This window comes from Amphibalanus amphitrite, unplaced genomic scaffold, assembly GCF_019059575.1.
Source record: "Amphibalanus amphitrite isolate SeventyFive unplaced genomic scaffold, NRLGWU_Aamphi_draft 000198F_arrow, whole genome shotgun sequence".
NCBI classification, from domain to species: domain Eukaryota; kingdom Metazoa; phylum Arthropoda; class Thecostraca; order Balanomorpha; family Balanidae; genus Amphibalanus; species Amphibalanus amphitrite.
Genome location: NW_024881693.1, coordinates 789,798 through 814,313, shown reverse-complemented (window position 1 = coordinate 814,313; position 24,516 = coordinate 789,798). Strand labels below are relative to the sequence as shown.

The 24,516-nt window shown below is 48.9% G+C and overlaps 1 protein-coding gene across 1 annotated transcript; it reads left to right on the top strand.

Moving 5' to 3' along the window:
* Positions 1–521: 521 nt before the first annotated feature.
* LOC122384779 (phospholipase B1, membrane-associated-like) lies at positions 522–22,918 on the top strand. Its single transcript, XM_043372511.1, has 7 exons — positions 522–530; positions 3,872–4,121; positions 8,649–8,875; positions 11,742–11,907; positions 14,983–15,134; positions 17,154–17,319; positions 22,779–22,918. The coding sequence occupies exons 1-7, from the start codon at positions 522–524 to the stop codon at positions 22,916–22,918; spliced, it is 1,110 nt and encodes a 369-aa protein (XP_043228446.1).
* Positions 22,919–24,516: the final 1,598 nt, after the last annotated feature.

Genomic DNA, 24,516 nt, shown 5'->3' with positions numbered 1-24,516 from the left:
GAAAATTTTAAATTTTGACGGCAGTGACAGTGACAGTCACTTGCTGTGACAGAAAAGCCGCTGTCAGCTGACAGTGCCCCGTCATGCGGCGATGCAAAGCACAGCGCGAGCACTGAATCAGATCAGGATGCTTACGTAACATACCGAAGCGATTCAACTGCACAGTGGCATTGTTCTTTGTCTCATGGAACGTCTGTTTTGCTAAATTTTTAACCAGCGTCGTTTTTTAGTTGCTAATTCTATTCTGCGCTGTACCCGGAATCGGCTGATGCTATCATTTATTGCAGGTCGCTGCCGTGCATTCTAAAAATAGTTTTCACTTCCGTTTGAAGCCGCCTAAAATTACACGCTCCCTTTTCAAACTATAAAGTAGCATTTTTTGTTCTAGCGTTGTTTTATCTTTTTATGTATCTTTTTTGATATTGTACTATTTGCCAAGTAAGCAATGCCACCTTATAATAGTGATTTCGCACATGTATGTACACAAAAGGCATCACAAAATTTTAAGATATTTCAAGAAAATGATTACTGTAAGTACGTCGACATTGCACGAACAGTTCTTTGTACTAAAATCTCCCACCTAAATCCCGCTAACGAGTCGTTGACTGTTAAAAACATTTTATTTGGCCAACGCTGTTCGATACCATTATCCCTAAAGCACTTATTTTAACTGTTCCTGGCAGTCGTTAATTTATCACCTCATCGCGCTTGGATTCCACGGTTGGCTGGCCGGCCCGCCATATGTGGCCTCCATTGAACACTCCCGTACCGTTTCCCACTAAACTGGTGCTCCTCGGCGGCGACATGGCGACACCCCGCGCTGGGAGACCGGCACAACACTCTAACGGGTTCCGGGCACTTCAGAGCCGGGACATCGGGTGCTTCTGTGGGAGCGCTGCTGTGGTCCGGCCCGGCAACAAAGGCGTTGAGCTGGGGCAATGAAAGATTACTAGATGATTAGCCGGTGCGATTATCTAGCGTAACCGTAAGCATCACTGACGCTGATCATTTGTTTTGGTGATTATGTAGGCTTTCTATGTGTCAATGCGCTAAATTTAATGCAGCACTTTTCTACCAAAGAAATAGGCGCGATATAGCCTCGCAGCTGGTGCGCCCTGTCACTCCAAATCATCATCATCACTTTTCCACCAAGTCGAGTCGTTGACTCGCACACTTTGAATCTCCCCCCGAGCTCCGCGACATTGACCACACCGCATCCCACAACCTCGGGGCGCGACCAGTCTCGGCGGCCACCCGTTCTATGGCACCGCCCGCCCACCCGTGCCTCGGGCTGGCCGGCCGGCCGGCGCCTGGCGCCGCGTGGCTGCCGCCGCCGGCCTCGGGCAAGGTAGCTGCGCCCTCGCGCCGGCTGGCCCCAGTACCCCTGTTACCTCAGAGTGCTGCGATCGCTGCTGGGGCGGCCCGACTGTCCTCTCCTGACAAGGTCACACAACGGTGGAGTGACGAGAAGATGAGCAGAGGCATTGTAATGAAGTGTTTAAATCTTTAGCCATCCGATCTTGATCTTTTTCTTGGGATGTATTGTACAGTTTTTAAGTTTTATTTCAATGCAGCTGTTACACCTATCTGTATGTCGTTTGAATGAATTTGTAATGTTTTTAGTAATAGGCATAATGGCTCAGCTAGATACCTTGAATGACATTTGATAACAAAACACAAGGCGAAGCATCTTTACTTTCACACAAGACATAGGTGTGACTTGGTTGTCAATGTTATATTATAGAAAACAGAAAAGAGAAGTAACCTTATTCCAATCGGAGGCCTCGCTCCGGGGGCGGGGCACAGCGCCGCGGGCCGATCGGTGAGCCCACGGTGACTGTTAATAGTGACGGGGTAATAGTGACGGTGACGGGGTGAGCCCCCAGCAGCGGAACGGACGGTTGTCTGGACTGAACCGGTCACACCAGAACCATTGCAGTGTACGGTCGACCTGACACGGCGCGCTGGCAAGACACCACAAACCGGACTGCTTCGCTCAGCCACGCACCTCCCATAGACAGCGTCATAGAGTCGATTCGGAAGGCAGGTCTGCAGCAAAGTAGAGAGTGAGAGGGACAGAGGGGGAGGAAAGAGAGAGGAGAGAGAGAGACCATTTATTCAATTAAAAAAAAAAACAGATGAATATAACAAATCAAGTAGGCAATTGGCGCAAAAGTGCTACGCACTTAAATCATAATTTATCAATAATAAAAAAATCAAATAAAAGAGAGAGAGAGAGAGAGAGAGAGAGAGAGAGAGAGAGAGAGAGAGAGAGAGAGAGAGAGAGAGAGAGAGAGAGAGAGAGAGAGAGAGAGAGAGAGAGAAAGAGAGAGAGAGAACAGAGTAAGTAAGCTGAAAATTCTGGGAAGAGTCTGGGAAGCACTTCGCGCATTGCTCACAGAAAAGGCCAACATACTGAATCGAAGATCAAAAGAGATCACTATCATCATTGAGCGTTAACTGTTTACGAGTTTTGCAAATCGGTTTGATCTGTAGCATATGGATTATGTTCACTATGATCTTGTAATAACTTTTCCTGCTAAGTAGATTTCACAGACTGATAATACTGTGATGAATCTGCCCAAACGTCCCCCACTTCTTCGTACCTTGCTCCTGTATTCCGAAAACCAGTGGTCTAAAAATAGAGCGCTGGCTAGCTTTATCTTTGCGGACAAGTGCGCGCTTTAACCCTCGCACGACCAGGCCATTTCTCATAACACGAACGACCAGGGGGGGGGGGGTTGTTACGACCCCCCCTGGCGTTTCGAAACGGAAGGTCGTAGAGCTTAGCGGAAAAAACCAACGGATTGCTCTCAACGAGATCTCGCGATTGGTGGTATATTTTTTGGTCCTAGGTCAACATTTGACCTACTTTTGACCGGTCAAAGGTCAAATTTTCGGAAAAATAGACTTTTTTCAACTTTCCACGGCGATTGCGGCAACACGGTGGGAGATATCGACTTGAAACCTTCACTATCGTGTTTCTTGATCAATTCTCTATCGTTTGGTATGTATTTCGTTTCCCTAGCTCTAAAAATGGCGCGTTGGGAGCGCCGGAAGTCGGCAAGGTCACAGTCGGCGGCAGAAATTCGAAAAATCAAAATTTAAATTTTTGAAATCTGATTGTATTTTTTGATTTGGAAGGTCCATTTGCTCCTTATAGAAGCTAATATTGCTGCATATTCCCATTGAGGTGACAAGAATTAGCAAAATAGTGGTTCGGGCGCTTTTCAAAAATAGTACCGGACGCTGTTCCTCTTATAACATCATAACTCCGTGACCTGACCTGACCCGGTCAATTTTCTTGCACCACACGATAGCCAATGCTTGCCCCAACATGCATGGGAAGTTTCATCATGATCCATCAAACAATGTGGGTATCACCGGCAGAAAACCTAGGGATTCGGCGCACACGTTTGGTAACTGTCGGCCGGAGGCTGTACCTCTTATGACGTCATAACTCCGTGACCTGACATGACCCGATCAATTTTTTTCGGCAAAAGATGCGCAAAGGTTGCCCCAGAGGGTATTGAAAATTTCAGCCCGCTACGACAAGCCGTTTAGCGTGCACTTTGAAAAAACCTCAGGGGGGGGGGGTTGATACAACCCCCCCCCTAGGCGTTCTAGGGTTAAAAGATTACATCGGAGTGCTATCCTGTAAGTGTATGTACACCCGTTCATGCTAATAATAGCCCTGAATGTGCTTCCGAGGGGTAGCTATCTGCTGGCACGTGGCCGTAAGGCCAGTGAACTGTGGGACTCAGGCTCAAGAAAGGAGACATGTGGCAGTATCGAATCTACTCATCTAGCTTACCGATCTAAAATCCACTGACTCAACTGAAGCCGTCTAACTATTATCCTCTCTCCACAGCTGATATCCAGCTCGGGCAGCCTGTTCTTCAGTCCCGGCCCCAAGAGCCAGAAGCCCCTGAAGCAGCGTCTGGACTGTCCGGCCGGCTACTCCCAGCCGTACGAGCCCCCTACCTCCGTTCACCGGCTCCGGCCGGGGGACATCAGGGTGGTGGGCGCCATGGGCGACAGCCTGACTGCCGGCAACGGCGCGTTCTCGACGCTCATCATCGACGTGAAGCGCAACTACCGCGGAGTCTCCTGGAGTGGAGGTTAGTGCAGTGCTGTTCCTTATTTATGTAACTGTGTGTGTTTTGCGGTGTGCAGGTGCGGTGATTGCACGGTGTGCAGTGCGCAGGCGCACAGTGCTGTATGGTGCGAGGGAAGGTAAAAACGGGCTGTGATGTTCGCTACAGGTGACAGGAAAGGTCAAACACGTGGCGCTTTTTTGGTTCGTGATTATGCTTTGTTGTTTTGAAGTGCATGCCGTGAGTTTTGTGCACGTTATGGCTATCGTCCTTGTAGTAATGACAGTTGTGTTGCTGAACTTCTGTGCAACAGGCCCTGTACGCAAAAACTTCTCGCCACAACACTTGCTTACTTATAGTTCTGCGATTGTGATTAGCCAAGAACCTAAGGCATATAGGTACCTTTTTATATTCATCGCAGAAAAAGAAATCATTAACTCTGATTCATTAACCGGAACTCATTAACCGGAAGGAATTGATTTGCGTGCATGCTTTTTGCTAGCCACGTGCGGTGAGGAATCTGTCTGCTTATAGTGCCAGACACAACAGACAACAGCTCTATAATCGCTGCATAATCTGTGATAGGCTAGACTTTCAACCAGAGCGGGCTTTGCTGAATGCTGATGACACTGCATAATTACAACCAGTTAGTGCGGTAGTGAACTAAATACGTCAGCTAGGACGTTCATGGCAATTTTTTTTAGCAGCGTGCCTATATACCTACGTTTCAATAGCGCACCTATTATAAGCCATGTTCATCATTCCTTTTATTTACCATTCTTATCATCCCTACCTTTCTTTCCCTCTCTCATCTACTCTCTCTCTCTCTCTCTCTCCATTTCCTTCCTCACTAGGTATGTCTGCAGGCAGGAAGCGACTGTGATGTCACGTTTGGATCGTGTCGCTTCACCGAGTTTCGATCACACATCTGGCAGACAAATTCACGTAGTCATGGCATTATAACCTCCAGTGGCCAACAATTAGAGGATTTTTTGGCTATCATTTCAGGGTGCTGCTGTAAAATGATTTCATCAGTGCCTGCGTCGGGAGTGTATTTTTTATTCCAGAAAATAAATGTCGATGATAAATCCCATTATCTTAAAAATTCACCTCTTTAATGCTTTACTTTCAGTTCACCTTCTAAAAACCGTTTGGATTATAATATATTCCTGCTGGATATCAAAGTCAAGTAAATCAGCCTAACACCCATTCATTTTCTTCTGCGCAGCATTTCATGCCATTAAAAATTCCTGCCTTTCTTGGAATCATCTATCTAAGCCCCAGTCGAAGGACCATGCATGTATATTGTATATTGCATATATTGAATATGCATTGCACACCTCTCTCATAACGTAAACAATCGTCATTTTTGGAATGAATTACCCATTTCATATGGCTCGAAACCGCCGCATAACTTGATCCATGGATTCACTGAATATCATCGTCATACTCTTAACCTAGATCGGAGTTGAGAAGCCAGGTGATGCAGCTTTGCATTGCAAAATAGCAGACGACAGATCAATCGACCTTGCCAAGGCCAGGGGTGAAAAATTGTATCGTTTTATCGTTGACGACGACAACCGATAAGACGATCTTATGGCGACCACGCGCAGCGCCTGAACTGATTAACTCCTTCCGCTTAATGCGGTTAGAAGCGCACAATCCATCCGCCTCTGCCCACGCAACCCAATCGCCTCTGCCCACGCAAACCATTCTCTGTCCCTCCCCATCACATCTACTTACGCAGTTCTCGAGTCCGTTACCTCCCGTACGCGGCGGCATCCCAGTGGAAAATTTCCTGGTAGCTACAGACATATTCCAACTCCCCGTAGCTATTTAGTATATACTGCGTCGTTCGACCATCGTTCAGACGGCCGATCGGCGACCCTCATAAAGACGACCAATGGCATACCAAGTGGTCGCCGTGGTTGTCCGCTGGCAACACGTGTCTGGCAAATCTAGTACATTCCAGGACTCGGCCGGCCCCTGCCCGCCAGTTAGCGTCCCCTCCAATCCGCCGGGGCTCCTTTTGTGACGTCAAAACCCACCCCGGTGGCGCCTGGGGGTAGGTCCGCGGCGGGACATCTTGAGTGGGACCGTGTCAGTGCCGGTAATGCTTTGATGAGGCCGAGGGGAGGGCACGCCATGTCATGCCCACGAGGATAAAGGACTTCCGAGGTCGAGGGACACGGATCGTCGGGCAATTGAGCCTGACGGCTGAGCGCCCTGCGCTAACAAAAAGGAGCGGAATTATAATATATTCGCACGCAGGGTCCGTGGCGTCTGCACGACTGAAGTGTACCAACCTGAGCACGTATTGTTCAAAGGTGAGAGAAATCGACCAGTCGCACTATCGAAGGGTCACCGAAAGGGTCAAAAGGGTCAAATCTTTTCCGCGGCGCTGTATAGCTCTATATAGGTTGGCTCCCGAGTTGTGCGTCCGGTGTTAGAAAAAAAAATTGAAAGGCAATATATTTCATTTAATGACCTCTGGTGACCTGACTTTTGACTTAGCCTAAAAAACAAATGTCATATTTTCGCCCTTATTTAAGACGTTCTTTCGAATGCCGTTTACTGCTTGTCACTACGTGACCCAGTATCCGAGTTAAAAGGGCGGGTGTTTGACCCCCCCCCCCCCCCCCCCCCTCCCGAGCAGGGCGTCGAAATCAAGGACCCTCAGCGGGGCGCGGTTTAGACATCTTGAGTTGACAACCAAATAAGCCCGTTTGCCTTTGGACGACAACCACCGAAACACTTTTTTCAGCCCTGGCCAAGGCATTGAATAGAAATGGCCTCAACGTCGCTTCTGTCTGAGCGTACGCATATGCAACGAATATGTAAGTCTGATTCGTCTCGAAACGTGTTTTGGGACATATCGTGTGTTTATTTTAAAATGAAACGATAAAAAATAAGTTCTTAGTTTATCAAGTTGAATAAAGTCGAAGTACCGCTCTTTTTTTAAGCTCAACTGTTCACCAAAAAGTGTCATTACTCTTCGATCTCACCTCGTGTTTGTTCTCCGGTCTCCCTAACAGCTGATAGTAAGAGAGTTAGATGGGCAGCAATAGCGCGCCGTCTCCCCAACAACTAAGAGGAAGAGAGTGAGATGGGCAGCAATAGCTCGCCGACCTCGCTCCAGTAGCGGCTGGCATACAAACGCTGCCCACGAGTCAGACAAGTTCAACTTGTTCTCCATTCGACCGGATAATGGTCGCAGATAGTCGTTTTTGCCGGCACCCTCAGACGATCGCCAAGGCTGGTCGAGTGCCTTCACAGCCGGCTGGCGTCGGAGAGGGGCGTGACAAAAACGACGTGAATTCTCACACGCAATCTCATGTTACATAAGCGTGCAATCTCTATAAACTGTTAAGCATATGCTAGTGATAATTGGTTAGTAGGTATACGGAGTATATTACTACACACAGAAAAATATTAACACCGTTAGCGGTGTAATTGCACAGTACATATCTGAGCACTTGCGGAAAGTTAATTTAGTCCCTTCCCCGCTTAAATTACTCGCGCTTCCAAATGAACACCAGGAAGAAGGTAATAGAACACTGTTAGGAGGGTTGGGTGTTTTGCTACATGTAGTAAAACACCCAACCCTCCTAACAGTGTTCTATTACCTTCTTCCTGGTGTTCATTTGGAAGCGCGAGTAATTTAAGCGGGGAAGGGACTAAATTAACTTTCCTCAAGTGCTCAGATATGTACTGTGCAATTACACCGCTAACGGTGTCAATATTTTTCTGTGTGTACATATACATCCAAAGACTGGCACTGGCTATGTGATCATAAAACCAGTTCTTGGTAAATTACAAGTCAGCGGAGAACGTTGTTTGAAAGCCCAACCTTTTCGATATCCTGCATATTTTTCATTGCTTACATTTTCTCCGTCTTTGTTTCCTATTACTAAAAAAAGAACACAAGCAAGACGTTATTTACATTTCTCAGCTGTTGATTTAGCTACGTTATTTCGCTTCCTTGGTCTACCTGATCTAACCACCCTCCGTTCCTTATCGTTTTGACGTGTTTTGCGGGTACCGTGGCATCGTTCCGCTTCCCTTGTGGTCATTTCCCGGTTGGGTGCCCCAGCGTCCAATCATTCTTAGAAGTAGTGCGATCGTCCTTGCGCCACTGTGGAACGGCCATGTTACGAGGCGGAATAATGTCCGTCATTGTCAGAACTATTTCACCCGCCTGCACGGCTCCGCCCAGAATCCACTGATACGCCTAGATGATCCCATTACCGCAGCTATTTGGTGTAGTTGCCCTTGGAGAAGAGTGTTAGTTAAATGTGGCAACCAGTTTATTACATGCATGGTACACCATGCATGTGATTAATAACTTTTGTTCCGAAAAAAATTATTATATCGATATGTTAAGTACTTCGGTCGTGAATCTGTAGCACATAAGCTCTCATATAAGTTCTTTACACGTTTAACCACACATGATTGGCTCGTTGTGATACCCTGCACGTGCTATAAACGTGTCACGCCTTAGGCCTGACCTGTGACGTCACCCAGTTCTGACGTCACTCTTCTATCCCGCAGGCGCGAACGGCCACTACCTCACGACGTTCACACTGCCGAACGTGCTGAAGCACTTCTCGCACCACCTAGTAGGCGGTTCAACGGGTTCGGGAGGCCCTGAGACGCCTCAGTCTCAGTTCAACGTAGCCAAGGCGGGAGCCCTGCATATGGCAATGCCTCGCCAGGCGCACGCTCTAGTCAACAGGATGCGTCGAGATCCGCGCATCGACTTCCAAAACGACTGGAAGGTGAGTGACGTCATCTGGGTCATCTTTTACACTATCTTTGGATCCTTACTCGGAGCCCCAAATCCTGCACAATCACTGTAAAGACAAAGCGGCCTGGCACCCGCCCCTATACGTGCCATGCAGTTCAACATCCCTCCACACCACCAGCGCTGGCCGTTCGTGCCGAGCTTCCTGCAAGTCACGCTGCGGTCGGTCAGTCGAGGTGGCAACCTTCACTAAATCAGCCAAATCCCCCATTAGGGCGGCGCGGGATTAGGCCACGCCCAAGCGGCGCCTGCGGTGGCTGGGGTACATGCATGCTCTGACCGGGCCAGTGCTCCTGATGGGGCCACTGGCACGGTGGGTCAGTATAAACCCTAGTTCACCGCGTGGCACGGACGGCCGAGGCCTTGCATGCACAACATCACGCCTAAGGCAAGGCCGTGGTGCAACCTATGACGTCGTGATCTGCATCCTTAGTGACCCTGACTACGCCGTAACACTGGGTCGCTGACCATGCTGACATGGTATATGAGAGGTGTGTAGGTCCCGGACACCACGCGCACTCAATTCTAACGCTTTTATGATGACCTGAAATGCTGGTATAGGATTTTCAGCCACATTTCTGCAGTTCACAGCTGCCTGCTTTCTCTGGCGCCAGTTTCATACCCTCTGTGGCATGTCTGGTGAACTCTCGGGCACATGTAGGTGACGATGTTTCCTCTAAAAACACGACTTTTACTTGTAATTATCTGCACAGTGCACAGCAACACATGTCGCACAGCTGTGCCACCGATGTCGGCTGCTAACCTTCCCATTTACAACCTCTCAGACGAGGGAAAAAACGAAAAATATCAGCGGCATTCTCCCACCCGCGGTCAGACACAATCTCCCTCTGCAGCACGCCATGTGGTCAACGACCGCGGACACTGCCACCGGTCCCTGGCACAACTGGCTACCACCGGCAATCCGCAGCATAGCAGCAGGCACCGCCGGTCCACAACCAGTCGAATTTTTCGCCGATTGAGCCATAATGCAGTCGCTCACTTGCGACATGCCCCGTTGAGTACGGATGGTTTAGAGGCCTTTTCTGCATTCAGTTGACGAGGTTGGTTGACAAAAACATAGCTGAGCTTTCGACTGCTGCAATAGATGTCAGCGATCTATTCGTGCGCTGGATTGCTGAGATGTTTGAATTAGTGACTGCGTAGCTACCGGTACGCTTTTCGGTTCATTCATCTTGACGTTCATAGGAGACCGCTAAATAGTGTAAATTCTTGTTGATCACACGATTATCTGTTGTAATCACAACCTCACAGTGACCTGTTGACAGGCAGGCGTGAATGTCACAATGATACCACCTGAGTGCCCACACACACACACACAGACACACATGCTAACAAATCCTGTAAATACCCAGCTAATACGGCTAAAGACTTGTAAGGGCCGTAGCCCAGCAGCAGCCATTCCACTCTCGCTTTTTCGCTACCCGTCTGATCCAGTCCGCTCCACCGCCTGCCGTCTACCGCCCACCGCCCACCGCCCGCCGCCCCAGCGCGCTCGCCGCTCGCCGGCCGTGGTAGAGCGGAAGTGCGCGTCGTTTTGTGCGTGCGCCGCGTCCTCGCGAGGCCGCCGTCAAGGTCGCCACCACGGGGCCGTTGACTGGAGACGCACAGGTCACTGGAGAGAGATCAGCTGATCGCTCCGGCGTCGCTCAGATGCAGCTGGGAGGTATGGAGAGAGGACGTTGAGCTTGAGAGAGAGAGAGAGAGAGAGAGAGAGAGAGAGAGAGAGAGAGAGAGAGAGAGAGAGAGAGAGAGAGAGAGAGAAAGAGAGAGAGAGGGAGAGAGAGAGAGAGAGAGAGAGAGAGAGAGAGAGAGAGAGAGAGAGAGAGAGAGAGAGAGAGAGAGAGAGAGAGAGAGAGAGAGAGAGAGAGAGAGAGAGAGAGAGAGAGAGAGAGAGAGAGAGAGAGAGAGAGAGAGAGAGCACTAGTGGAGAGGAGGGGCGAACTCATACCACCGCACGTTGTGTGAAGTAGTGAAGTTTGATTGATATCTGGGGCCGCTGGAAATCGTTGGCTGTTTGTTTATGCGTTTGTTATTCACTTTCACTTAGTCAACACGATATTAGGGAATAGGCTTACACGATCTCTTTTACACATCAAACTTATAGTACATCGACCACGAAAAGCCTAGCTTTTCTCTCACGCGTTTCTCAGGGCTAGGAATCTCTCTCTTTACAGCCAGGTTTCCTCCCATAACATCACCCATGTTCAGCGTAGCCGTGATGTTCGAAACCGATGAGGCTGACCGCCTGACATCCAATGCGTCCCATGACGCCCCACAGCACACTGACACACGACTCCTGCGTGAAGACTAGGAGATCGTGACACTTCACGGGACGGTGGGAACTGGGAACATCATCCGCAAAGACCGCGGCGTGAATTTGTGAGAGCCGCGTATCTTAGACTGCGCATGAAGATTCATGTTCGTCGCTTGTTAAGAAGGCTTATAAGGATCTTCTATATTGTTCCTTTCCCTTTACATGATGCACTTGGAATTTCAGTGAAGCGCTGCTGTTTTTCTCTGTCACGCACATATTTGCTTATCGTGATGTATCTGCTGCTCGTTTATCATGTTTATTTCCATAAAGTTAATTGAATATAATTTTGGTGTTATGAAGAAAAGTTCACTATTCGTTCATTCATTCATCCATTCATCATTCGTTCAATCACTGATTAATCATTCGTTCATTCATCTACTAATAATTGATTGATTTATTGCTTGGTTCAATCGTCATTCGTTCATTCATTCATTCATTGATTATATCATTCATTCATTCATTCATTCATTCATTCATTCATTCATTCATTCATTCATTTATTCAGATGGTGACGCTGATGATTGGCGGCAACAACTTGTGCAGCCACGTGTGCATGCGGAAGAACTTTTGGCCGCACTCGCCTCACGGGCACGCCACCTTCATCAAGGAGGCGCTGGACATCCTGCATGCCAACATGCCGAGGACGTTCGTCAACCTCGTACCCGTCGTAGGTGAGTGGAAATGATGGTGGGATGAGTGAATGGATATCGTTCTGGTAGTAGTTTCAGGGGCGGATCCAGGAAAACTCCAAGGGGAGGGTCATGAATCGAAGTGGTGCCCCTACCTATACCCAAAATTAAAAACTCAACGGATTTCGTCCACTTCATTTTGGTGGTGCCCCCATTTTCAGTTTTTTTCTCTTTTTTTTTCTTTTTAGTCAGTATCTTAGCTCTTAGCCACAACCACATTTACCAATTGTAAGCAAGTATATATGAATGTGCTATGTGTATATATGTTGTGGACGCTGAGTAGTGAGTACTTACCAGGAACGTTATCAGGTAAGCAAATCGTTGTCAGTCCGACGAACTTGACCCTGGCGTCTAAAGGGTCTGTCCTTGACACTTCAGGCTTGTCAGGGGCACAAAAGTCCTTCCAGGGACACCACAAACCTGTCAGGGGCACCTACGGCCTTGTAGGGGCGCCACAGGCCCGCCAGGGGCACCACAGGCCTGCCAGGAAGCAGGGGCACCACAGGTCTAGCAAGTATACACGACAGGCCTGTCAGGGGCACAACGGGCCTGTTGGGCCCATGAGCACCCCTAGGGGCAGGGGCACCACAGTCCTTCCAGGGGCACCGCAGGCCTGTGAGGGGCACCAGCGGCCTAGCAGGGGCACCAGTCAACACAGGCCTGCCAGGGGCACCACAGACCTGCCAGGGGCACCAGAGGCCTGCCAGGAGCACCACCGACCTCGCAGGGGTAACATGGGCCTGTCAGAGCCCAGGGGCACCACGGGCTTGTCGAGAGGCACTTCAGGCTTTTCAGGGGCACCATAATCCTCTCCGGGCGCAGGGGTAGCAGGGGCACCAGAGGCCTGCCAGGGGCACTACAGGCCTAGCAAGGGCACCACTGGTCTATCAGGGGCACCACGAGCCTGTCATAGCCAGGCATCTCAGGCTTGTCAAGGCCCAGGGGCACCACAGGTCTGTGAGGGGCACCAGCGACCTAGCAGGGGCACCAGTCAACACAGGTCTGCCAGGGGCGCCACAGACCTGCCAGGGGCACCACAGACCTGCCAGGGGCACCAGAGGTCTGCCAGGGGCACCACCGGCCTCGCAGGGGCACCTTGGGCCTGTCAGGGGCACCACGGGCCTGCCGAGGGGCACTTCAGACTTTTCAGGGGCACCAGCCCTCTCCGGGCGCAAGGGCACCAGAGGCCTGCCAGGGGCACCAGAGGCCTGCCAGGGGCACCAGCGGCCTAGCAAGGGCACCAGAGGCCTGCCAGGGGCACCACAGGCCTAACAAGGGCACCACGGGCCTGTCAGGGGCACCTCAGGCTTGTCAGGGCCCAGGGACACCACAGTCCTTCCAAGGGCACCGCAAGCCTGTCAGGGGCACCAGAGGCCTGCCAGGGGCACCACAGGCCTAGCAAGGGCACCACTGGCCTGTCAGGGGCACCTCAGGCTTGTCAGGGCCCAGGGGCACCACAGTCCTTCCAGGGGCATTACAAGCCTGTCAGGGGCACCAGAGGCCTAGCAAGGGCACCACAGGCCTGTCATGGACACCACAGGCCTGCCAGGGGCACCACCGGCCTTGCAGGGGCGCCTCAGGCCTGTCAGGGGCACCACGTGCCTGCCGGGGACACTTCAGGCTTGTCAGGGGCGTTACAGTCCTGTCAGGGCCCAGGGGCACCAGGCCCGTGGCGTCCCTGTTAGGCCTGTGGTGCCCCTGGCGGTCCTGTGGTGCCCCTGTCATACCCCTGATAGGCCGGTGGTGCCCCTGGCAGGTCTTTGGGCCCCCGGGCCTCAAGGGGGGGCCATGACCCATGTGACCCCCCCCCCCTTGGATCCGCCCCTGAGTAGTTTAGTAATACAAGATGCTTATTTGAATGTGTTGGGCCAGCAATGATACAGAAATCGGGGAGACATTTTATTGTGAAGGAGAAGATGTTTTAGTTTGATGGGATATGAAAATAAATGATGACATGTTTGATTGACATATTTACCAATAGTTCCCTTGGCGAAAATACCTAGCAGTTTAATTATTTTGCTGTTATAAGTTTTTTCCTTCAAAATACACCTGCATAAGGCCTATGTAGTTATGTTAATTCTTTAGCCAAGGTGCACTTGGTATATGGTTATGGTGGACTTGGTATATGGTGTTTCTAATTATTTCATAATATAGGTAAGTGCTACCGTTTGGTAGCACTTACCAAATTCAAATTGCAGCCTGGCGCATCTCTGATCAAGCCTCAACATTTGCAAACAACATTTACAAACTTGGTCTTTGCAACATCTTATCTGACAATCAGAATACAATGCATTTGTAAACAGATAAACGATACCAATGTTATCTACGGAATAGGCATTGCACCTTAGAACCATAACGGCAGTTACAATATATCGAGGAGTAAAATTACCAAAGTCATTAGAACTCGGCCGTTATAAACCACAAACTCAAAACTAAAAGTAAACGAAACATATGCTTGGATATATCGGAGAATGTTATCTCTACGTCAATCTCACGCTGAGGTTTACCAAGTATGTTCAGTCGTAACCTTGGCCATGTTTAATCGGCTTATTTGCGCAATCATGGACTGTCAGCGGCCTGTAGGACGGCTACCGTCCCAAGCCGAGGAGTTTATGGTCCTCCAGGATAAAAGAGAGGGCTGTAAAAGTAACCGGTGAACCAATGTGAAGTAACTACTATAGACACGGACCGCGCCACGTTTCATTTCGTTCATAGTTAGAATGTTTTACGTTGGCAGAAACGTTACGTTTGTGTGAAACAAAGCCATTGGGACTTTTGCGCACGCTGAGGTCCGTATTCATTCTTGTTTAGATTTACAGCTGAATGTATTGACGACTATATCTTGCAACAAACACTCACCCTCGAGCCTACATGCATCCTCATCCATTTCAATTGACTAACTGAGTCGTCTGCCTGGCAATACTGAAATCATGCAAATCCACAGGACCAGACTGAATAGCTGCTGCTAGACTGCAAGCAAGGTCATATCACCGTGGTCTGTCTCATCACCGCAATGTTTTAGAGCTGTCTCTGATCTCTTCTATCTCCTGTTTACAGACGTATCGGTGTTGATGGACGTGAAGGGAAAGAACCTGCCGTGCCAGATCGCCGACAATGTCCTCTGCCCGTGCCTGTTCGGCAAGAAGAGACTTGGCAAGCGGGCGATGCGGCATATGGTCACCGGTTACCAGAACGCCGTCATACAGCTGGTATGTTCTGTGGTTAAATTATACAATATTTTCTTGCAGATTTCTGTGTGCTGTGTGTGCAGATCAAGGGAAACCGAAAGTAAGGTAGAATAAAAAATGACCGGATGCTCATTGCTGATCCACTCGGAGCGTTGCTAAAAGGTTGAAAAATATAGTGCAGTGTGAATCGAAAGGAAAAGAAAAAGTATTACGAGTATATTCATTTTCACTGGTTTTACTTGGACTTCATGAAAGAGTCAGATTGCTAAAGATGCCTCCATTTTAGTCGTTAACTTTGAAATATGTGAGGAGCGGCCTTGTGTCATGACAGGCTTGCTGATTACCACATAAACCAGACCTTTTATTAGTTAACGCGACAAAATGTTGTTACACAATCATTTACAACTATTGGATACCGTTCATGTGGTTTACCGAATCGCTTGAGATTAGTAACGTCGTCACTGATGCTAATCATTATGACAAGCGGCCATTATCCAGGCATTTGTCTCGCCCCTAGAGAAGGTAGTGGCCATGAACTCTCAGAGTTCGGTCAGAGACCTTGTGTGCGTGCCTGGCACGGTTCTACGCTAGCTGCGGGTGCGTGTGTGGTGTTAGGCGCACATGCATGAACAACGACCGATGCCCGCTGGAAGCTGACCTTGAATGGACAGTTTTGTCTATGTGCACGACACTTGAGAATTATTTTAAACGGTCGTAAACGGTATGGTGTCGACCATTCGACAAGATTGACGATATGGCTTCTGTGACAATTGGCTGTAGCTATCTCCCATGTTGTGAGAAATGGCAGCGATTTGCACATGGTACATGTTCATAAGGACGCTGTAAATATGAACTGGTTTCCAACAGCTCCCCGGGTGCACATTGTCTCTGAGTGGTTAGTATAGCACATGTGCGAGATTTAGGTCGCTACATGTTCTCTCAAACTAAAGTCATATCACAGTTTGATTCAAGCGGAGGGCAGCATCTCGCCTGCTGTATATTCAGTAGCGCATTGCTATGTGCATCTGGTGACCTTGCAGAACCACGCACCGCTCAGCTTAGTGACGGTGATTTATTTCACTACCTTTTGACGATCGCATCACCTATACTCAGCCGTTTTTTCAGCGTGAGCATCCCTTCAAGCGTCAGCGGCCCTTCATTTGCACCGGTCATTTCGCCCCTGGAGAACCCCTAGGATCGTTCCGCTGCACCCTACTGCAAAAACTCGCCGGTCGGAAGCACCGCCGGCCCTGTCCTTGACCTCGCTTGTCCTGTCACGTTGCACGTCCCTATTGAAGGCCAATCCGACAGCAGGGAAGTATCGAGCACAGAAGAGCATTGACTGGGGAGGGGTGATGTCCTGTCGACCTCACCCTGACGAGCCTCAGACAGAAGCCTTACGAGTAGACGCCGCGGCAGTCGCGTGGTTCGACCTTGCCTTGGGAGGCGCCTCAGCGGGCCGCGCGGCCGTCGCTGGCAGAACTTTAGTCCGACCATCCGACCATAACTCAAGAGCCTAGAATGTGGGATTCGCCATGAACTTAGTCAGGAGACACCCAACAGGCCGGAACTAGTCAACAGGGCATCCTTGGCGTTATCGTGATGTGAGATACGTATGCTAATTTGAACCGAGTTTTGATCACAAGATTACCTTGGCAGGGTCATTGAGGTGCAAATCCAAGCATGACTTGCACAATTGACCCTCCGTCTGGGACGTCTCACATCAGCATGAATAGCAAAGGTTATGCGCTTAGGTATTTTGCCCTTCACATGTGCAGCGGGTTCTGGTTTTAAGTGAAGACTTGGCTTCAGACTGGACTAAACTTTTGAACGGATTAAGTTTAGGGCTATTTATTAGACTTTTCGCTGAAGCTTAGGCCAACTTGCATTAACACCAAAGCCTCGGAGCAAATTATTAACAATTGTTTTAACAACTGGCATCTATTTAGTAACTCTACTAGACCCTCAAAATTTCCAAGTGGTTTGAAACTTGCTGAACTGTCAGCCCCCTGCTAACTCCGTGCCCCCACTGTTTCTCAGGTTGAATCGGGTCGCTACGACACCCGGGAGGACTTCACAGTGGTCATCCAGCCGTTCAACGTGGAGTCCAAGCTACCGATGGTGGGCAGCCAGTTCGGGATGCGAGCCGACCCGACCTTCATGTCGGCCGACTGCTTCCACCTCAGCCAGCGCGGACACTCTCTCAGTAAGTTGCAGTGAGATATAAGAGTCGCCGAGGAGAGGACTCTAACAAAGCCAGTGGGATGTTAGTGAGTCATCCCGTCCAATGAGTGCGTCATTTGTGGTAGGTAGTTATGTGTTTTGTTCATCTTATATCGCCCTTAGATTTCTCAACAACGTTGTCTGTCCCCAAACTATGTCAATCGTCAAAATTAATAACGGTGACATTCTTGGACCGCGTGTCGTAAGCAACTTTTTGGGGATAGAAAGGTGACCGTTCACTGACATACATATTTAGGTCGGAAAACTCAATGCAGTATCATGTTACAACACAGGTTGGTTACTCCGCTAATCACTTTGATGGTAAAATAATAAAAAGGCATTTTTTGTGACGTGTAGCATGAATCCTGGCATCTCCCTTATCTGCAGCGTGCTGCAGTTCTAGGGTATATATTGCTATATTTTTCTGATATATTTTTTCTATAATTACTTTCGCTTACAACACAAATATTTCTAGGAAATTCCTGGATTTCACAACCCCAGCTCCTATAAAAAACCTCGCGGTCGACCTCACAGGATTAGGCAGGTTAATTGGAGAAAGGACACCACGAGAAGCCGGGTCTAGCGTGGTGACCGTGAATCGGGGAGCCGTTCAGGGGGCGTGGCCCAACACTCCGCGTGCCGGCGCCGTTCCAAACATTGGTGGCGCAACACGGCACTACGTGAGGGCACTGCCTAATGGTGCGGAGAGACAGGTACAGGCGACGAGGTGTGCACTGACGAACAGGTCATGGGGAACAACAGTAGCACCCGGCCATGGAATTGGGGGATAGAAGGGAGGCGTAGGAGAGACAGAAGTGAGAGCCACTTAGGGGTGAGTGATGAATTACCTAAAGTAGGAGAGGCGACCGCTACGCAATGAGGAGTAATTAGAAGAAGCATGAACTTCTTTCAGGGTTAGCCTTGCAGTTGGTTTGACCCGTGTGTCCACTTCTGAGCTGATGGATTGGCCACTGCTTACTTTACATAAACTTATCTTCATGGCATTGCGCACACTCGCTTGAATACCGTCTGTCAGCAGTCCCGTCTTCGGTCTTACCTACGCTGTTCTAAAACGAGGTGTATTTTCTTTCAACCCGCTCTTGTGTTTTCCCATCAGACGTCTCGGTCTACTGACCTGCTCACAGCCACTCGACTCACGAGTCAGCCCGCTACCCTGAGCCCACCATCCTCATCCCTTTGTCGCTCGCGCCGTCTGGCCGGCCAGCTGACGCCGGTGCGCCGCTTCACGTCTCGGTTCGCTCCGACGCGTCGCTCCACGCCGCATGGCCAGGTTCCAGTCTGAGGAACTAGTGAGCGGCGCAGGGGGGGGGGGGGAGAGGGTTGGAGACAGACTGCACCGGTCGCCGGTCATGCTCTTGGCTACCGTTCCGGTGACGAGTCTGACACTTCTCATGACCCATTCCCTGGCGAGCGTGAGTAAATGAGTGACACGGTGCGTGCAACGTGATGCAATGCAGAGACTGAATGGGTTAAATGCAGGGACATAATTATCATATCGGAACGAACTACATGGTCCGTCTGGTTGAAACAAAAGCTTGACTTTCAGCTAAGCGTTCGTTCAGTGGGAATGACTGAATTCTTCCTTCCTCCAATTCCTGTAGAGGACAGTCTCTGTTCCTGTGTGCTGCTCCAACAATGACTCAGCATAAAACCCACCTAGTCCAGGCCCTGTACCGCTCCACACTTCACTCAACCCTAAACAGCCTCATCCATCGGCCCTGGGTGGCGCTGTCTTCTTCCGGCACACTCGACCGCTGTTCCCATGTGGGAGGTGACATGGCACCCTGTGACACCCCGCAGCGCGCTGTCGTGACCTTGGGCCGGGTCGTGACGTCACAAGGTCACAGCCGGCGGCGGGTCAGCGCCACCCCTCCCCCTCCCTCCCCCCGCACAGTCAGTCGCCTGCCCTCCCCCCCCCCCCGCACAGTCGTCGCCCGGCCAGGGTGTGAGGCCGGACACCGGTGCCTCGTTTATCGGGCAAGGCCGACGAGCCGGCGAACCGAACAGTTCGCCAGTCTCATGGCTAGTCACAGATCACCCGGCTGACCAGGTGTGACATCTGTGTCAGGGGCCGCCGTGCACCGGCCGGAGGTCGCGGCACTGATTTTCGGACAGCGTGCGGTGGTGACACCATGAGCGGAGTTTGGGTAACTCGCCATGACCAGGTGTTTTTTTTTTTTAGAACTGGGCCGCCCGTTCGGTCGGGGAATTTGAACCGCGACGGCTAACGACGCCACCGTGAGAGGCAGATTGTGGTGGCGATGGAGCTGAACTCCGTTTACGATTGAGTTAAACAAAATGAGCCTTTGCTATTAGCTTCTTAGTACGCTGTAAGACGATGATTGATTAGGTAACTTTGAGACCAAAATCGGATGCTAACTATTCATCCGACCTCTATGAGACCTGAGTCCGCTAATTTCAGATCCACTAGTGGTAGGTAAAGTCCAAACTCCCCACAATGCACAGTGGGGATTTTTCCGATCTAGCACGTATTTATTCGTAGAGGGCAAACCATAGGTAGAATTGTAGCCAGATTGTGCACGGATGTTGGCTGGTGTGTCCTGGTGAGAATTTTACCTGTAAATGTGCATAATCAACATAGTATAGGGGGTTCAATTGGACCCCCCGCTCAGCCGTTTGGCCCCTGATCAAGCTAGAGCTTCGTGGAAAAGTCAAGCGTGCTGCCTATGACGAAATGAGACCGAATATATCCAATTTTAAAGTCCAAGGTCATAAGCTGACTTTCCAAGTCAGTTTAATGACCCAACTAAAGTTGGGAAATCGAGACCTCTTGAAACTTCGCAAAGTTAGGGTGTTACGGGGTATTTTGGGGTGCTGATCACGAATTTCATGTTAGTTTTGATCACAGACGATGTCTTTATGCATTTAGGCCAGGTCGGGTCAGGTCACTGGTCAGGTTAGTAGGCGTCCTGCCGGCCATCCATAGAAGTGTCACCTACTACTGATAGCTTCGTAACATGGAACGAAGGCACCAGAACTACTTCGTAAATATTCAAATGGCTGCTAAAATCGAAATCAGCACCAAAAACTACCCTAGAAACAAGTAAAATTCGAAAAAGTGAACCAAGGTCATCAAAAGGTCAATGACCTTGACTTGACCTTCATGTGACCTTGACACCCACCATTATGCATAGCACCAACATCATTTCACATATTTGAACGTTTAAAACCACAAAAAGACTGGAAACCGCGGATAATGTGAGCTGGCATACGCTGAATCGCGATTCCGGCCAAACATGGTCTCGAGAAATATGCCACAGGTCAAAGGTCAGTTGGGTCAGAGTCATGAAAATTTTAGGTTAGATGTAAAATTGATGATCTCGAGGGCACCGAAAGTTTCGGCGCGATCGGCCGCTTTTTGCGCGAGTAATTTGCGGAAAACCATGGGGTTTTATCCGACCCCTTCCCCCTCCCCCTCCCCACAAGTGCGATGGTTGATAAGGTAACGGTATGTATAATTTACGCTTGTCATCCTATTCCTAATGAATGTGTCTCAGAAAATATGCATCATATAAATCACGAAGTAAAATTATTCGGCTATGTCCGGAACATGCTGTTTGCCCTAGCGCTCCTCGAGTGGGGTGTTAAGATACTCTAATGTGAATATTCCGTGTTCAGGCAAGTCTCGGCAGCCAAACTAGGCGTTGTCTTGTGCAGGAGAAAGTGGCGAATTCGATAGGATATATTTCGGAGTGGAAAAGTGTGGACAACATTGTTGATTTCCTACATTTATTTAGAATATTATTCCTTCAATATGGTGTCTGTAAGGGTTTTTTTGTAAAGGGCATTTTTGTGACCTTAGTAAGGTTGTGGCATACTTTCTGTTTGCCATTCCATTCCTAATAAAGGTGCCTTTCAGACGATATGCAACTTTAAGACCTCGCAAGATTAAAACCAACAGGACAGGACAATGAAATTGAGCTATACTTTCGGGCCTTGCTGAACCCATTGAGTAATCACGCATGAGTGTGAACTTTGGGCGCATTTTTCCTAGTTTTGCTGTGGACATACAGATAAAACATTGCCATATATGAAAAATTCAGACATTTCTTAGCCCTACTGACACAAAAAATAAACAAAAATCCAAAAAAGATTTTTTGAATTAAGAGGCGCTAGATCGGAAAAATCCCCACTGTGCAATGCACCCGAATACACCGTATGCTATGTTTTTCTCACAGACAATTACTATACAACAATAGCATTGCAAATAACACCAATGGTTTTACTTTCATTGTTATTGTATTGTCGTTTGGTCTGTGAGAAAAACAAAACAAAATGTCTAACTCTTCTAAAGTTCTAAACGTATACGATGTTGTCAAATACTGTCCGGTTTGTTAGCCCCTGATAGCTCGACTTCTGAATTCTGATCCCTACTCGTAACACGGTGCTGGAGAAATGTTTATCCGCGTTCAGTGCAGTTTTCACCAAGTTGCAGGCTGATGACAATCTGGCTTCCGATTAATCCCCTTTTTATTACTGTTAGGTACATGAGAGCTTTCTAACATGTAGATAATCTAAAAAGCAAACAATCAGTAAGCGATCAGATCCGCAAACATAGAAAGTCTGCCAGCGGCGACAAGTCCGGTCGGCCGCAGCTGTGCAACAGTATTTTCTCTTTTGTTTGTTCGATCCGACGATTTCAGACATGAGTGGTGTGATAGCATATAGATGCGGCATTATAACTCAGTGCGGGACCAACAACATTTTTTTTGTGGTTTTACGGGCCGCTTATTACAGAAATGCAAGAGAGAGCCGGGTCATTTTGCCTCGCCTGGGACTAAATCATTACATGGACTTTGGCTCAAAACGGAGGAGGGGCGAACAATGAACATTCAGAGGTCACTCGCTGCTGCCGTTATAGACCTATGCTGTTTTGTTGGGTCAGGAGTCAGAACCCTTCGACAGCTATTTATACCCTTTCAGGGCCGTGAAATTAGCGAATAAAGAGAAATTATTTATTAGACCCGATCCCGCGTATACGCGTGATCCAGGATGAGGTTGGATTGGGGAGGCTAGTAAAGAAATGGTGTTGGTGTTTACACTGTCTGCAGTGGTGGCGTCACCTATTCCACAGACCTGTGATCACTGCTCTGCTCCTCGCGACCGTACCGTCCGCGGAGGCGTGTGTACGGTGGCGCCATCTCACAAGGGTCTGCTCTCACATCGAGCCTCGCCTCTCGCTCTTCTGTTTCAGTTCGTCACAAAACCTTCGTTACTGGCTCACTTACCCAAAGAAAGGAATATAACTGGGATAAGCATTTTAAATTAAATGATGCGATGTGCACATGTTCTGTGATGTCATTATCTGTTCCCTCACCCTTCGAAAAGAAGTCGATTGTACGCGTTCTTATGCACCACCCTCGCAACTTCCACTCACCAAACATTTTCTGCTTGTTTCAGTGGCGCAGGCGCTGTGGAATAACATGCTGGAGCCGGTGGGCCACAAGTCGTGGGACTGGCGGATTATGGGCGGCCTGCGCTGCCCGACCGACAGCAATCCGTTTTTCACCACACGTATGAACCCGGACGGTCGACGGTGACAGGTGGCGCTAGTGTAGCTAGATGTCGCTACTGTCGGTGGATGAGACCCAGAGTCATAGGCAGTGAGATGGACTCCTGGAGATCACGGGGCAGAAACCGAGCCACTGAACTTCATCAGGATCGCCGAGAATCTGACGATGGTGAATCCAGTGGGGAGTGGAGCGAATTAGCTCAGAAATACCTCGACTGCCAACCGCCCACCTCCTCAAGGCGTGGAAGAGCTGCCAAGTGGAGCCTCAGCTCATCGAAAACCGCCGTCAGTCCAAATGTGATGCACTCGTGCCTTACTGCCTTCATAGCCGAATACTAAGACAGTGCTCAAAATGTGGTGGCATTGAGTAACGTACAGTGTGTGTGCTGGTCTGAGCTTTGTCGCGACGAGTCATTTGCGGTTAGGGTGTCACGCGACAACGCTACGTACCGACGTGAACCACAATACGTGCCACGGACCAATGTGCGATGCATCGCACGTGAATGTCTGGAGTGAAAGTCCGCAGCTCAACAAACCAGCGTGGTGCGTGGCAACTTCAGTACAAATCAACTTCTGTACATAGTTTCGAAGCTGATAAATTTATTGAGAAGAAAAGCTCGATGGCTCAATGGGGTTAAACGGGTAACTACGACCTATCGTGTGAGCATATCAGCATCGTATAGCTAGATTGTAATGTTATGGAGCTTAGTCAGGTCTAGAATATGGGCAGTGATTTTTCATGTGAGTCATTTGTGGGTAATTTATTCAGCATTTCCAAACCAAGGTGCATAAAAAATTGCATAGTTAATTAGGTTCATAAGTGTTCCACACTTCCATGATGCATGATAAATAAATCGTACGAAATTCGAAGACAGTTCAGAAACCATATTCTTATCATATGAGCGGTATGTGTTTGCTAACTGTAAGTTACGAGCCAATTTTTGCAGTGTAATGAATTATTCTTTATGATAAAAGTAAGTATAGTATATACCTAGAATTTCAATTGTCACTAAAACATTGTACAACGACGCATGCATTATCATCGGAATCAATGTATTATGATCAATGATCATGTTGTATTGTATGCTGGTTGTACATATTCGTCTCATTGCAAATTAATGTGTGCCGCATTGTGTATGTGTACCTATCTCATTTTCGACTTCACCTCTGCTAATATTGTATTGTAAACATGGAGATACTCTTCTCGCAATCATTCATTCATCAATAAATGAAGAGCCGTTGCTTTCGTTTTCCTATATCGTAATATCGTCGTCGTAAAAATCGAATCCTTATCTGAAGTTCATGCATATGCATATGAACTAAATGAATATTTTTCGAACATCAAATGCTGGGCAAGACTTCGAAGACATTATCCGCCACTTGTGTCTCCAAAGATGACGAAGAAGGCTTCTCAAAGAAGCTCGCTGTCCGACGGTTGTTCATAGAGCGAAGCGGTGCTAGACGCCGCTGCTTTGCCGCAGTCTCAGAGCTATGCGGCACAGTATCTGGATAGCTTCCTAGGATGCGCTGCAGTCACCCCTTATAAGCTACTGGATCTTGATATTTCTTGGCGCGCGGGGTCGCAAGTCATGTCTATAGGAACAAATAGTATATCTCATTAATAGA

Bases quoted from the DNA above. Each gene is read 5' to 3' on its own strand.
- LOC122384779 (XM_043372511.1), top strand. The intron at 8,876-11,741 runs GTGAGTGACGTC...TCATTTATTCAG, and splicing joins ACTTCCAAAACGACTGGAAG to ATGGTGACGCTGATGATTGG. The intron at 11,908-14,982 runs GTGAGTGGAAAT...TCCTGTTTACAG, and splicing joins CAACCTCGTACCCGTCGTAG to ACGTATCGGTGTTGATGGAC.